The sequence below is a fragment of the Microcebus murinus genome, chromosome 29, assembly GCF_040939455.1.
Source record: "Microcebus murinus isolate Inina chromosome 29, M.murinus_Inina_mat1.0, whole genome shotgun sequence".
Lineage (NCBI taxonomy): Eukaryota > Metazoa > Chordata > Mammalia > Primates > Cheirogaleidae > Microcebus > Microcebus murinus.
The window spans coordinates 13808569-13824830 of NC_134132.1; the positions used below are offsets into that span (position 1 = coordinate 13808569).

The following is a 16262-nucleotide window of genomic DNA, read 5'->3' on the forward strand; positions in this document are numbered from 1 at the left end:
TTGAGAGAGGGAAAGAAGGGAAAGAAATTTCTACAGTTCAGGGTGCTCCCCACCTCCATCCCCTGGCTGGGCCTGTAAATGGAGAAAAGCATACATTTTGGGGACAGTAAGATAAGTCTTCTACTTTTAAATACCATAAGCATGACCTGAGGAAGTACGATTTTTATTATGTATTAACAATTCCATAAACTCTCTCAATTCCGTTAGGAATATCCGCTGTGTTTTCCAAGGTGAGAGGTAGGCAGATAGAAGTCCAGGTACTAAAATTTCAGTTCTTCAGTCTCAACTACCTACCACAAGACATGAAAGGACAGGAGCTCAAACTGTGTGCTTACGCCCAGATATGTATTGTTAAATGTGACATGCTCAATTTATCATCAGTTATGAAGTGAAAACGGATGAATACACATTCAATTTAGTTCAGCTGCTTTCTTCGTTTATCACACTCTTTCATCATCCATCATCTTCCCCCGCCCTTTTGATTTGAACAAATAACACACTTTCATAAGTTTAATCTAATTAATCATAATTGTAAGGTAATGTTCCCTTAATGAACCATCCATCTGATTTTATAAAGTTTGTTGCAATTTTAATAAAATCTGCTCCAGATAGAATCTACAAATGTTCTCTCTGAAGCCCAACCACCTAATCATTCCTCTTCCTAATGCATGTTTCTCAACTCAGGGTGGCTGTGTGCATGCACACACGTGCAAAAAGCACGCTCTTCTTTCTAGGCTTGATGAAGACGTAGCCATACTGACAGTCACTGGAGCATGCAGGTCTTCTATAGAACAACTGTCTCAGTAAATTGCAAAGTGCTCATCCTTTTATGAGGTAAGATGGGAAGTTTAGAAAATTCATTGAAGAATGGAGGGGGAAAAAAGTAATGAGGGAATGAAGAGGGTTCCTCTTTCATTATTATGACAGGATGAAGTCAGACCTGGCGACTACAAAGATCAGGACAGAAATACAAAGAAGAATCTGTCATTCATGGGTGGTAATAATTAAAGCTACAAATCCCCAAATCCTCTCTTTCTTTTTTTTTTTTAATACAATAAAATTTTATTTTTGTTGGAGTCATATATTACTTTAGAGGTAATTTTCACTCCAAAAATATTTAAGTACAAAACCAAAACACTGGTTTTTATTCTTTTTTTTTTTTTTTTTTTTTTTTTTTTTATAGAGACGGGGTCTCGCTCTTGCTCAGGCTGGTTTTGAACTCCTGACCTTGAGCAATCCGCCCGCCTCGGCCTCCCAAGAGCTAGGATTACAGGCGTGAGCCACAGCGCCCGGCCAAAACACTGGTTTTTAAAGGTGGTTTATAGCAGAGCAAGTTATACAAATTAATATCTTTTAAAAGTATATAATTTCTCCTTTTAAAGTGAGCTCTCTCATGCAAGCTGTTGAAGTTACAGCAGCAGGGCAATCTCTGCTTTGTTTTGGGGTTGGTCCAAAGCCAGGTAGAGCTCCAATGCATGAAAAGCTTTAAAATTCTACCTTAAGGAGAGTCCATGTCAATACCAATTTCCAAGTACTTTTAAGAAAACTTAAATTTTCATATAAATACTGGAAACCTTAAAATTAGCCATTTCAAACAACACTAATTTCAGATGATCCCTTTATTTAGAATCCCTGTATCTCTGTTTTGATCAAGTCACATAGCCTAAATCAGCTTATTAAAAAAAAATTCTACCTAAAATATAGTTGTATTTTTTAAACAACAAATAAATATTGGCAGCTTGGAGAGACCTGGGGCACCCAACGTTATCTACCAACTGGCATTATCATTTTTCTACAAACGCTGCTGCTGCCATTGGGAGTCCTTATGCTTCCTCTTGCTGAAGCCGTCAGTTCTTCAATCTCGGCATTTATGTATTACCCATTCCATTGCTTCTCGGCCTTTATGAGCATTTGAAGATACGGTACTTGCCATCAGTCCTTCAAGGTAACTGCTAAGGCTGACTCCTTTCACAGTGATTATGGCTTCTTGAGTCAAGATAGTTTTCTCTGGGTCCTGGGGATGTGGTTTGTACGTAAGTCTCTCATCTACTGAAACCATATTTGTAAATGAAATAATTAGCAGATTTAAGTGCCATTGTTTTCTCTACAGGATCAACTACAGAATGCTCTTGCACATGTGTTTTGGTTCTTGCTGCACCGATAAGAGACTTCACAATGGAAGGCAGTCCCCACTCTGCGCTCGGAAGTCTACGGCTGTGCAACTTTCCGGAGGGATCTATATGTCTGTCCAACACATCAACTCCCACCACACTCGGGTTCATAGGGTTTGGGTGTTTCTGCATTGCAGCTGTGGTGACAGTTTCCCATGGGTGGTCAAAGACGTGCTCCGAAGTCCACATCTTCATGGTTCCCCGGGCGGCGCTAAGGGACAATGAGGCAAAGAGGCTACACTTGCCCCCGCCCCACGGCCGGCCGCCCTCTCTTTCTAATAAAACTCAAAAAAGAAGTAGTTCATGGGAGAGATGCAAGGCTGAAAAGCATCACAATCACGTGTCGTTCCCCACAGCGGAAAAGAAAGAATAAGACGAACCTGCAAGAGCTTTGCTTTAGGGAACAGAGAACTCAGAGAACAACTTAAAGCCAGAAGCAGCATTTTTAAAGCCATTTCATTAACACACTGACTGCCACATTAAGAAAAAAAAAAAGATTTTTTCCCCCCGGGGCCGTGATATGTTATTAAAACAAAATTATCCTTTCTAAGTTTTTTTTTTAATTTCCTGTGCGTGAGTTACAATGCATCGCAATCCATGTTTTCAGAATCGTCAGTATTAACTGCAACAACAAGAACACCCACCACAAGCAAGATTTTCACCAACCCCACTGCAGGGTCGGCTTCCCTGCGGCCCCGGGCTCAAAACGAGCGTGAGTTAAATGCAACTCACACGGCAGGCAGTCGGGGCGTTAAAAGTCCCTCGCTTTGGGCAACCAGGAGAGGGAAGCTCCGAGAGGCTCAGGGGGCCTTGCCCAGGGTCACGGGTGAGAGAGCACACGAGGCCACCGGCGTCCCAGCTCCGTCCCCACACGGCCTCACCGTCCCTTCCGCCTCACGGGACACCCACCAGCCCGTTCCCTCTTGGATACCAGTCATTTTCCATTTTGTATTGGAAAAAAACAAACAAAAAATTAGCACGTTTTGGGAAGAAAAGCAGAATCTCTTTAGCGCCTGGACCACCGTCACGGCAACATAAAGGAGCGATCTCGAGCACTTTTTAAGCGTCACACTGACAGGACCAGAGGCGGCACATACCTTTCCATGGCGTCTCTCGTCGGCCTCCCGCGCAAGATGGCGCCGGGCTTCCCCGCGTGGCGTCACTTCCGGCCGCGCGCCCGCGACTTCCGGCCCGTGCGCCCGCGACTTCCGCCCCCCGTGGGAACGCTCTCCCTGACTGAGCGGCTGTTTCCCCGCCATTTATCTAAGGGTCACCGGGGTCAGTGATTCTTAGCCCCGGAGTTTTCTTTTTCCTTTTTTTTTTCTTTTTTTTTTTTTGAGTCAGAGTCTCACTCTGTCCCCCCGGGGTGGCCTCAGCCTCGCTCACTCACAGCAACCTCCAACTCTTGGGCTCAATCGATCCTCCTGCCTCAGCCTCCCGAGTAGCTGGGACTGCAGGCATGCGCCACCATGCCCGGCTCATTTTTTCTATATATATTTTTTTAGTTGGCCAATTAATTTCTTTCTATTTATAGTAGAGACCGGGTCTCGCTCTTGCTCGGGCTGGTCTCGAACTCCTGACCTTGAGCAGGCCTCCAGCCTCGGCCTCCCAGAGTGCTAGGGTTGCAGGTGTGAGCCTCCTTGCCCGGCCTCCGGATTTTTCTTAAATGCCCTTTCTCCACGTGTTGGGGAGTGGATGGCTACACTGAAGAATCCGTTTACCTAAAATGTTAAGAATAGGGGCTTTTACTCGTCGTCCTCTAGCTCTGTGGTCTCAGGGCCGACACCACACGCTAGTCCTGACGCCCACCTTGGCCAAATGCTTCTCCCGGCTAACACTGACTCCAGATTTCACTCGTGATCCACTTTGGAGAGGACCTCATTAGAGGCCAAGGTGTAGGAAAGGGTCACACACTCACAAATGGAAACACATGGACCAGGTTAATTCCTTGGGGCTGTTTTGTTGTTTTTCTTTTTGGTTTGGGTTTGTTTGTTTTTGAGGCAGAGTCTCACTCTGTAGCCCAGGCTAGAGTGAGTGCCGTGGCGTCAGCCTCGCTCACAGCAACCTCACACTCTTGGGCTGAAGCCATCCTCCTGCCTCAGTTTCCCAGGTAGCTGGGACTACAGGCATGCGCCACCACACCCAGGTCATTTTTTCTATATATATTTTTTTAGTTGGCCAATTCATTTCTTTCTATTTTTTTTTTAGTAGAGACGGGGTCTCGCTCTTGCTCAGGCTGGTCTCGAACTCCTGACCTCGAGCGATCCTCCCGCCTCGGCCTCCCAGAGTGCTGGGATGACAGGCGTGAGCCACCTCGCCCAGCCAATTCCTTGTTAAATTTTTTTTTTTTTAAATGCTGATACACGAGACCCCATCTCTACTATAAATAGAAATTAACTGGCCAACTAAAAATATATAGAAAAAATGAGCCAGGCATGGTGGCGCATGCCTGTAGTCCCAGCTACTCGGGAGGAGGCTGAGGCAGGAGGATCGCTTGAGCCCAGGAGTTGGAGGTTGCTGTGAGCGAGGCTGACACTACGGCACTCTAGCCCGGGCGACAGAGCGAGACTCTGTCTCAAAAAAAAAAAAAAAATGCTGATACAAGTCCTCTCCTACACAGCTATAGCTTAGCCATAGCCATTAAAAGCTTTAAATTGTTGCAAGTCCTTTCATAGAAAAATTACAATTCCAGTCATTTGTTCTAAGTAAATAATACATCACCATTCGAAGATTGGGAACATCATTAAAATATTCTTGGCTACCTAAAATGATATTGTAGAATACTATTAAAAGATCTAAGGAAATATCCACCATGTATTAGGTTAAACGGGAAGGTTAGAAAACAGTATTGTAGTATTATCTCTCTTTTTTTTTAAATTTTACGAATATATTGCTTTTAGATGGGATAAATATGTCCCAACTGTCTTCATGTGTAAGAATTATGAAAATTGTAGTTCATTAACTGTAAGTGATAATTATCTGTTTAATATCTCTCTTCTGTGAAAACAGAACTTGGCCTATCTTATTTACTGTTATATTTCCGATGTTTTGCATGTACCTAGAGAGTAGTAATGACTCAATAGATCTCTTTTGAGAAGATGATTTAATGAAAGTGGTTTTTATTTCCTGTGTGCTTGTATATATTTTCTCAACTTTCTACAACAAATATGTGTTCCTTTGCAATGAGAAAAGACACGATAAGTATATTTTTATTGATGTTCTTGTTCCCACTGCCTGTTGTTATTTCATTCAAAAGTCTTTTTTTTTTCCATTCGAAAGTCTTAACTTTGAAAGGCTTTTCCTAAGAAATAGTCACAACTCATGTTCTAAGAAAACGAGTGAAAAATTCCATTCGCCTGGGAAGTCAGCAGAAAGCAGATAAGAAACTCATGTATTCCAAATCACATGTCAACACTGCTGAGCGTGCTTTAAGGTGTCTTTCTTTCAATCAATAGTTAATTGAACAACTACTATGTACCGAGCATCCTAAAGTTCCTTGGGATGGTGGAAGGAGATGAAAACAGGTGAGAAGACAGTGAAAAAGAACCTCTCTGCCTCCAGGGAAACTGGAAATTTGATTGGAAAACAGAGCCCACGAGCACGTAATTCCATATAAAATGGAATGCAATGCAATACAGCAGAACTGTAGGTTAAATGCTATAAAAGCAGAGAGAGGAGAGATTCGGTGCAGCTGGGGCGGGAGGGAGGTCAGAGAAGGCTTCAAAGAGCGGTTGACGCCTCCAAAAGATCCATAGCTGAATTTTGATGGATGGAGAGGAGGAAGGTCTTTTCCACATTTAACCTTGAATTAGAATAAAACTAATTCCCAATAGCCTGGCATTTAATCACTGCAGAATCAAAAGGCCAAGCAGACTCACTAAACATTCAGGGACAGAGATTTTTCCCTAACCCGGAGGGCAGGCGGCAGCAACAGCAAATTACAAACTTTGCCCCGGAGTCTGATGCTTGGCCAGGCCTCACCTGTCCGGCCTGCATAGGAGGGGAGACGGGCTCCGGGCATTCAATTTATTTTTCTCCAAAGCATTCATCACCACCTGACTACCATCTCTCTTTCTCTTTTTTTTTTCTTTTCTTTTTTTTTTTTTTGAAACAGTCTCACTCTGTCGCCCGGGCTAGAGTGCCGTGACATCAGCCTCGCTCACAGCAACCTCCAACTCCTGGGCTCAAGCGATCCTCCTGCCTCAGCCTCCCCTGGGTAGCTGGGGCTACAGGCATGCGCCACCACGCCCGGCTCATTTTTTTCTATATATTTTTAGTTGTCTGATTAACTTCTTTCTATTTTTTTAGTAGAGATGGGGGGGGGGGGTCTCGCTCTTGCTCAGGCTGGTCTCGAACTCCTGAGTTCAAACGATCCTCCCTCCTCGGCCTCCCAGAGTGCTAAGATGACAGGTGTGAGCCACCACGCCCGGCCCTGACTAGCATATGTGCTTATTTGTTTATTGTCTATCTCTCCCTACTGGAATGAAAGCTCCAAAAAGGCAGGGATTTTTGTCTACTGTGTTTGCCACTGTATCCCAACGCCTAGAACAGTGCCTGGGTCTGGTGGGGCATGCATTAAATATTTGTTAAACCAGTATCTCGTGGTATGGCATGGCACACACAAGACAGTACATTCTGGAGAAGTACCACCATCACCATGCCTGCCACCCCCAGCTGAAGGGCCAACTAAGACCCTAAATCCAAGAGGCATGGACCCCTATGGGCCTATAAATTTGGACTGGCAGATTCAGGACACTTCATAGGATAAAACTTTCAGAGGCTCCCACGTTTATTACCCAGAAAGATCTTAGAGGGCCTGGTTCAAATCCCTCCAAACACCCATCAAATTAATGTCATTTTCTCATTTATCCTTCCATGCATTCATTTAACCAATATTTGCTGATTCTTGTCCTATTTCAATTATCACCGTAGGCCGGGCGCGGTGGCTCACGCCTGCAATCCTAGCACTCTGGGAGGCCGAGGCGGGAGGATTGCTCGAGGTCAGGAGTTCGAGACCAGCCTGAGCAAGAGCGAGACCCCGTCTCTACTAAAAATAGAAAGAAATTAATTGGCCACCTAAAAATATATATAGAGGCCGGGCGCTGTGGCTCACGCCTGTAATCCTAGCTCTTGGGAGGCCGAGGCGGGCGGATTGCTCAAGGTCAGGAGTTCAAAACCAGCCTGAGCAAGAGCGAGACCCCGTCTCTACTATAAATAGAAAGAAATTAATTGGCCAACTGATATATATATAAAAAATTAGCTGGGCATGGTGGCGCATGCCTGTAGTCCCAGCTACTCGGGAGGCTGAGGCAGAAGGATCACTCGAGCCCAGGAGTTTGTGGTTGCTGTGAGCTAGGCTGATGCCACGGCACTCACTCTAGTCTGGGCAACAAAGCGAGACTCTGTCTCAAAAAAAAAAAAATATATATATATATATATAGAAAAAATGAGCCGGGCATGGTGGCACATGTCTGTAGTCCCAGCTACCCGGGAGGCTGAGGCAGAAGGATCACTCGAGCCCAGGAGTTGGAGGTTGCTGTGAGCAAGGCTGACGCCACGGCACTCACTCTAGCCTGGGCAACAGAGTGAGACTTTGTCTCAAAAAAAAATTTAAAAAAAATAGAAAGATCTGAATCATCATAAGCTCAAAATTCCAAATGACTGCTACTATACAGGCTGGCCTATGGAACACCCCTACTTTCCTAAGTATTCCAAGCTTCAGGGTAATCAGACCAGGCTGAAATTCCCTTGTCCATTTCTCTATTGTTGGGGCCAATCTGAACCAACTCCCCGATCTGAGAAGTGGAAGACAAAGGTGGAAGTTATCACTCACCCAAACAACTAACTCATGGAGAACTTAGAAAATATTGGAAGATGGGTAGATGGATTCAAGGACACAAGGATGGGACAACAGGTTGGATGAATGCATGGAGAGGAAGACAAATAGATGGGCAGTAATGAGAGGAGGAAGAAGAACAAAAACATATATAATGCATGTCTCTTGTTCCCTACACATGCAGAGATTGGTCATCTCCAATCTACACAAAGATTTCTTTCAAATATAATAATAATATTATACTAAGTATTATGTGTGGTATCTATTTGTCTGGCTAAAGTACCTATTTTAAAACACCCCTGAGTCCGGGCGCGGTGGCTCACACCTGTAATCCTAGCACTCTGGGAGGCCAAGGCGGGAGGATTGCTTGAGATCAGGAGTTCAAATCCAGCCTGAGCGAGACCCCCTGTCTACTAAAAATAGAAAGAAATTAATTGACCAACTGAAAATATTATAGAGAAATATATAGAGAGAAAAATTATATTATAAAAATATATTATATTTTATATATAATTATATAAAAATATTATATAGAAAAATATATAGAGAAAAATTATATAGAGTAGTCCCAGCTACTGGGGAGGCTGAGGCAGGAGGCTCGCTTGAGCCCAGGAGGTTGAGGCTGCTGTGAGCTAGGCTGACGCCACGGCACTCACTCTAGCCTGGGCAACAAAGTGAGACTCGGTCTCAAAAATTTAAAAAAAAAAATGAAGCACCCCTGGCTTGGCAAGGTCCAATTCTACTGAGCACCCTCTTCTGCTAAGAAACAGGCTGAACCCTGGTGATTACTAAATAAGAACATAATTAATTATTTCTTCAACTGAATAGTCCTGGATTCTACCACAAATCAATCCATTCTCCTAGCCTAAGAAGCTCTGACTCTATTTTAGCTCAATGAAAACAAAATCAATGGAGGCCAATTATAGCCCATCGTGTTAGACTATGCAAATGGCTCCCCATACAAATGCACAGCAATTGCCTGCAGAGCAGCAGAGACTGGGACAGCCCAGTGCAGGTTGCTGCTGACCCCCAGCTGCTCAGGCCTTGCCTAGGAGGCCAAAGCCAGCCTTCCTTCCTTCATCCCTTAAAAAAAAAAAAATGACTTTGGAGGCTTCATGGCAGAAGGCGTATCCCGTTGGGTGGTCAAGGTGCTGGGGCGAGTCTAAGCGCAGATGTCTGATACTCAGGATCATTGGTCTATGCTGCAGGCGTCCTCAAACTACCGCCCACGAGCCACATGTGGGTGTTTTTGCCCATTTGTTTTTTTACTTCAAAATAAGATATTTTGAAGTAATATGCACACTCCTATGCAGTGTGCATAGGAATGTGTTCATAGTTTTTTTTTTAAACTATAGTCTAGCCCTCCAACGATCTGAGGGACAGTGAACTGGCCCCCCCTCGTTTAAAAAGTTTGAGGAGGGCCGGGCGCAGTGGCTCACGCCTGTCATCCTAGCACTCTGGGAGGCCGAGGAGGGCAGATCGCTCGAGGTCAGGAGTTCGAGACCAGCCTGAGCAAGAGGAAGATCCAGTCTCTACTAAAAATAGAAAGAAATTAATTGGCCACCTAAAAATATATATACAAAAAATTAGCCGGGCGTGGTGGCGCATGCCTGTAGTCCCAGCTACTCGGGAGGCTGAGGCAGGAGGATCGCTTGAGCCCAGGAGTTGGAGGTTGCTGTGAGCGAGGCTGACCCCATGGCACTCACTCTAGCCTGGGCAACAAAGCGAGACTCTGTCTCAAAAAAAAATAAAGAAATAAAAATAAAATAAATAAATAAGTGTGAGGACCCCTGTATTCTAGTGTAACAGTGATCTGCATCTGAAAGCTGGTTTCCTTACAGCCCATAAGCCCGCACCACACACAGCCCGATATGGGATACTTAAACATTTCTCGGCAAGGATAACAGATGCATCACAAAGGCCCGGGCAAGCCCCAGGGACAGACATAAGATTGGAATGCAAGGAACATGCAGGGGATGCAAAATAAAGCTCCCTTGTCCACCAGGATTTCCTGACACCCACAACCTGGCCACAAGGCTGAAATTCCTTCCACTCTACCTCTCATGGGTGTTAAGGTACCGTGTTTCCCCGAAAATAAGACAGGGTCTTCTATTTATTTTTCCTCAAGAAGACACCCTAGGGCTTATTTTCAGGGGATGTGTTATTTTGTTTTTTTAAGTACAGCACAACCATCTGCATTGATTCAAATAGAGTGAAGTCGTCTTCTTCTGGAACATCGTCCTCACTCTCCAGACCCCGAATCCCATCCTGAATGTTCTGCGACTCTGTTTCCTTTAGAGCCACCGGCCCCGATCTCTCCTGTCGAGCACTAGAGCTCTCACGGGTCGGATGAGAAGGGCTGCTCGTGTTCTTTCCCGCTCCGAGACGACACGCATGGGTTGTGCAGATGCGCTGCGCAGCCACGCCCGTCACCAGTTCTTATTTTCATAGCCATGCCCATCACCAGGGCTGATTTTCATAGCCACGCCCATCACCAAGGCTGATTTTCATAGCCACGCCCATCACCAGGGCTGATTTTCATGGCCACGCCTGTGTCACCAGGGCTGATTTTCATAGCCACGCCCACCACCAGGGCTGATTTTCATAGCCACGCCCATCACTAGGGCTGATTTTCATAGCCACGCCCATCACTGGGGCTGATTTTCGGGGTAAGGCTTCTATTGCACACATGATTAGACATCCTGCTGGGACTTATTGTATGGGTAGGTCTTATTTCCGGGGAAACACGGTATTGCATCTCTAGAGAACCCCTATTAAAATGCAAAGACATCAATATGGAAAGAGGAGTAGGTCACAAAGCTATTATTTCTCAAACTTCAGGTATTTGCATACCACGTCCCCCATTTCTTTTGTATCAGAGTAATGTAAAGTTTTTCGGTGGCAAAAGAAATCGACAGAGAGAGAGAAAGAGTGGGGCCAAACAACATGGCTTCATTATGCGCTCCTGGATGAGGTTCTTGGGTCCCAAGAAGGGTGGGGCAGCGAGAAGTCCCATCCGTTTGGAGGGGTTGGGAGCCTTTATACTGTTTGGGGCAGGCTGGGGACTTTGGCGGGAGGGTGACCTTTGGTGGTCACTGAGAAATAGGAGGGACTGGCAGCATTTGGGGAATCTAGGAACCAAAACTTTCTTATCGGGGTGGACATCTGGGTGTGGTTTGTCCTTGGTGGGTCTGGTCACATGAGCCTTTTCTTTTTGATCTAGGGAGGGGAGGGGGCCCGCCACCAGCCTTACAAGTACAACCTGTAGTATTTATTTATCATATTTCATTGACTCTAAAATCCTCTGATGTTGACTTTTCTCGCTTTAACCACAACTGTCAGCTGAAGGTTGTATACCACCCTAAGCACAAGGCACGACCTAGTCCAGGACACTATAAGAGGACATCAGTTGTGTGTTGTATCATAATTCCAGAGAGCTTAAAATACTGGGGGGAAATGTGAATCTTTAGAATCTGTGAAAAGGAGTAACATTTTTCCTCTTTAAATCGATTTTTTTTGTGTGTGCGCGATAAATTTCTTTTTAAAAGACAACATTTTGGCTAGGCACGGTGGCTCACGCCTGTCATCTTAGCACTCTGGGAGGCCGAGGCAGGAGGATCGCTTAAGATCAGGAGTTCAAAACCGACCTGAGCGAGACCCCACCTCTACTAAAAAAAATAGAAAGAAATGAAGTGGCCAACTAAAAATATATAGAAAAAGTTAGCCGGACGTGGTGGCGCATGCCTGTAGTCCCAGCTACTCGGGAGGCTGAGGCAGGAGGATCGCTTGAGCCCAGGAGATTGAGGTTGCTGTGAGCGAGGCTGATGCCACGGCATTCACTCTAGCCCAGGCAACAAAGTGAGACTGTGTCTCAAAGAAAAGAAAGAAAGAAAAGAAAGAAAGGAAAAAAGAAAGGAAAAAGGAAAGGAAATAGGAAAGGAAAGGAAAGGAAAGGAAAGGAAAGGAAAGGAAAGGAAAGGAAAGGAAAGGGAAAAGAAAACACAAGACAAGACACAAAGCCTTGGTGTTCTGAGTCAAGCGTAACCTGGAAGTCAGTATTTTTAGCCAAGGTGATGTGAAAATAGAGCATTCATCTTTTTATCTCTGCCATGGAACTTCCTCCCTTACTTTCCCGCCCCAGTCATCACGGTGTGGCTCTTTCCTTGAACCTACTCATCTCTTTCAGTGGACGGCGACCCAAATCACCAAAATCGGTAATGGCATTCTCAAGGATGGGCGATCAATGCCAGGTGTCAGAGAACGCATGCTTGCCCTTTTCATGTCTTTGCTTGTGTTAACACAACTCTCAGTCATGTTTCCTTTTTTTAAAAAAAATAAAGCATCACAAACTGCTGACTCATGTTCAATTTATATGGTCCACGAGACTCCAGCCAATTCTTATGAGTAGCCTTGAATGCAAAATCATCATCAGCCCCCGGGGCGTTTAGATACCAAGCTCACTGATTTAAATTATCTCCCTGTGAGTCTTTTTTTTACTTCCCCATTCACTTGATCATGAAGAAAGGTTTTTTTTAAAAAAAGACCTGTCATGCTCTATGGTCTTTTGATGACATCAGTAAGTCTCTTTGTTTCCTATCTAATTAAAGGACAATACTCTACTCCAGTCTTCTCTTGCTCCTAGAGCAAAAAAAAAAAAAAAAGAATGTTCTATTTCGCCTTTGCAAGTTGCATCTCATTTTCTGCTTTAGTAATTCTGACCTTACTCCTATGAACCTTTCTACAGGTATTTGTCTTTGAAGCCTCAGCTTCTTCTAGAATTTTTTGCTATTTCAGAAGCTTATGTAGTTCTTTGAGAAAGCAATTGGATTTTTTTTTTTTTTCCTATCTCTCCAATTCCCCTACACATATACGTGAACCTGCTCTTCACTTTTGTCTTTGACAAAGTTCTGGTGATGCACTTTTAAGAAATCTAATCTGATGTGTGAGTGATTAGCTGGAAATGACATGAAAGGAAGAAGCCCAGGTGAGCAGGAATTTTCATTACGTATGACCAAGATGTAAACTATGGACTCTGGGTGACAACGATGTGACATTGTAGGTCCATTCACCATGACTGAATGTCTCACTTTGTTGGGAGATATTCAAGCCAGGGGAAGCTATGCCTTTGTGGCCACACAAAGTGTCTGGGAAATCTCTGTACCTTCCTCTCAATTTTGCTGTGAAAACATTTGCTTCTAACAGTTGGGCTAATTGAAAAGAAAGAAAACAAAAGAAAAAATTTTTTTTTGCTGTGAACCTAAAACTGCTCAAAAAAAAAATAGTCAATTAGCCAGGCAAGGTGGCTCTCGCCTGTCATCCCAGCACTCTGGGAGGCCGAGGCGGGAGGATCGCTCAAGGTCAGGAGTTCGAAAGCAGCCTGAGCAAGAGCGAGACCCCGTCTCTACTAAAAATAGAAAGAAATTAATTGGCCAACTAATATATATAGAGAAAAAATGAGCCGGGCACGGTGGCGCATGCCTGTAGTCCCAGCTACTCGGGAGGAGGCTGAGGCAGGAGGATTGCTTGAGCCCAGGAGTTGGAGGTTGCTGTGAGCGAGGCTGACGCCACAGCACTCTAGGCCAGGCGACAGAGTGAGACTCTATGTCAAAAAAAGAAACAATGGTCAACAGGTATTTGCTGCACGTTCACTATGTCTATGGTACTAAAGAGACAGCATGGATGGTGGTGGGTAGGTGGGTGGGAGGAGGGGGTAGATGAGAGATTTGGTTTCTGACCTCACAAGAGATTATAGGCCATTGTATTAGTCAATTAGCCTTCCAACATGATTGCTCTCTGGTGCTCTTGTTAAAAAGACAGTTAATTATGCAAGCATAATTAACTATAAATAATTAATTATGCAAGTATAATTAATATGCAAGATGTAGAAGGACTTAAAAAAAGAAGAAAAAAATTATGCAAGCATTCAGCAGACCAAAGAGTCTAAACAGCAACACTTGGGCCACCATTTGACCATGGCCATGAGAGAAGTGATGGTTTTCCAAGTGTATTACAAAATAAACAGCTCCATTAAATTTGTCAGTATTAAATATGCTTGTCTGTGCATGAGAGTTTGAGTTATTTATTTCTTAATGAGGTTTTAATGGGTATGAGTTTTGTAAATAGTTTTAAAGGATGGGGACTTCATTTTCTGATGATATTTCACCATTTGAGTTCAATTGCCTTTTCTCGGTCGGGCGCTGTGGCTCACACGCCTGTCATCCCAGCACTCTGGGAGGCCGAGGCGGGAAGATCGCTCGAGGTCAGGAGCTCGAAACCAGCCTGACCAAGAGCCAGACCCCGTCTCTACTATAAATAGAAATTAATTAGCCAACTAATATATATAGAAAAAATCAGCCGGGCATGGTGGCGCATGCCTGTAGTCCCAGCTACTCGGGAGGCTGAGGCAGGAGGATCACTTGAGCCCAGGAGTTGGAGGTTGCTGTGAGCGAGGCTGACGCCACGGCACTCACTCTAGCCCAGGCAACAGAGTGAGACTCTGTCTAAAATAAATAAATAAATAAAAAGCTCCATTAAATTCATCATTATTGAATATGTTTGTGCATGAGAGTTTGAGTTATTTATTTCTTTTTTTTTTTTGAGACAGAGTCTCACTTTGGCGGATGAGAAGGGCTGCTCTTGTTCTTTCCCGCTCCGCGACCACACGCATGGGTTGTGCAGATGCGCTGCCCAGCCACGCCCCTCACTAGGGCTGATTTTCATAGCCACGCCCACCACCAGGGCTGATTTTCATAGCCACGCCCCTCACTAGGGCTGATTTTCATAGCCACGCCCACCACTAGGGCTGATTTTCATAGCCACGCCCATCACTAGGCCTGATTTTCGGGGTAGGGCTTCTATTGCGCACGTGCTTAGACATCCTGCTGGGGCTTATTTTATCCTTAGGGCTTATTTTCGGGGAAATACGGTACATGCACCTGACCGCTAGCCACAACTCTACCCAAGAGTTCACTGTCAAAAGCAGGTCGACTTTGCTTTTTTCCACCTGCCAGAGAGAGCCTTCCCTGAGTCCCATCTAAACAAGACGTTAAGGAATTTTTTTTATTTCATACTACTTTAATGACTCCTTTAAAAGAACATAAAATTCCTTTTATGTCTCCTCGTCCTGTCTCCTCCTCCTCCATCCTCAGTCCGTTTCCATTTCCTGGGTCATGGGAAAGCTCCCTGGAGCCCATCTGTTAATGCAAGGGTAATAAAAACAAGACGTGCTTTGGAAATACCGCAAGCGGACTGGGTGGGGCAGGATGAAAGCCAGAAATTCCATTTTTACATCAGCACAAATTATTTTGATAAAAAAATAACTTTGCCTCTGAAAGACATCAAAATCTTGCATTCCATACTTCCGTCTAAGAGAGAACATTCGAGATAACGGAGTCAGGCCTTCCAAAGTTGACAGTGAAAATGAGGTGTTCGGTTTTTGCAAATTTTTTTTTTTTTTTTTTTTTTTTGAGACAGAGTCTCGCTTTGTTGCCCAGGCTAGAGTGAGTGCCGTGGCGTCAGCCTCGCTCACAGCAACCTCCAACTCCTGGGCTCGAGCGATCCTCCTGCCTCAGGCTCCCGAGTAGCTAGGACTACAGGCATGCGCCACCATGCCCGGCTCATTTTTTCTCTATATATTTTTAATTGGCCAATTAATGTCTTTCTATTTATAGTAGAGACGGGGTCTCGCTCAGGCTGGTTTTGAACTCCTGACCTTGAGCAATCCGCCCGCCTCGGCCTCCCAAGAGCTAGGATTACAGGCATGAGCCACCGCGCCGGGCCTAATTTCCTTCTACTTTTAGTAGAGATGGGGTCTCACTCTTGCTCAGGCTGGTCTTGAACTCCTGACCTTGAGCGATCCTCCCTCCTCGGCCTCCCAGAGTGCCAGCACGACAGGCGTGAGCCATTGCACCTGGCTGATTTTCTTTTTAAAAACTTCATAATTGCCTAGCGATTATCAAAAGACACAAGGGAGGGTCAGATCATGGCAGGAAGAAACCAGCCCCTACATGGGGGTGTTGTCCCTTACAGCACAACGTGATGGTGACTAAACTGCACCTGTTTGATTTTAGCAGCAAACCGTTGCACATGTTTTATAAAAAAAAAAAAAAAAATCAATTTTTCTTAACAGCCAAAGGGTTAAAGAGAGGTTGCAGACACAATTGGACAGCCTAAAAGCCAGATATTATTTTTGAGAGACTCTAATAGCCTGGTGATCAGTTCAAGAAAATCACAGTGATTCAAGATGATGTCTTACA

The 16262-nt window shown here is 44.6% G+C and overlaps 1 protein-coding gene and 1 long non-coding RNA gene across 3 annotated transcripts in view; both read right to left on the minus strand.

The window, feature by feature from the left end:
- LOC105874795 (uncharacterized) overlaps nt 1–3321 on the minus strand; it is a 176935-nt gene extending 173614 nt beyond the window's left edge. For both annotated transcript variants that reach the window (XR_012915733.1, XR_012915735.1), the window contains exon 1: nt 3269–3321. This is a non-coding gene — a long non-coding RNA (uncharacterized LOC105874795). The remainder of the gene's footprint in view (nt 1–3268) is intronic.
- LOC105874793 (PRELI domain containing protein 3B-like) lies at nt 1856–2548 on the minus strand. The gene is made up of 2 exons (XM_075998703.1): nt 2167–2548; nt 1856–2075 (listed from the first exon to the last, which is right to left on the minus strand). Exons 1-2 carry the CDS (start codon nt 2364–2366, stop codon nt 1856–1858), a joined length of 420 nt encoding a protein of 139 aa, XP_075854818.1. The 5' UTR covers nt 2367–2548.
- Nucleotides 3322–16262: the final 12941 nt, after the last annotated feature.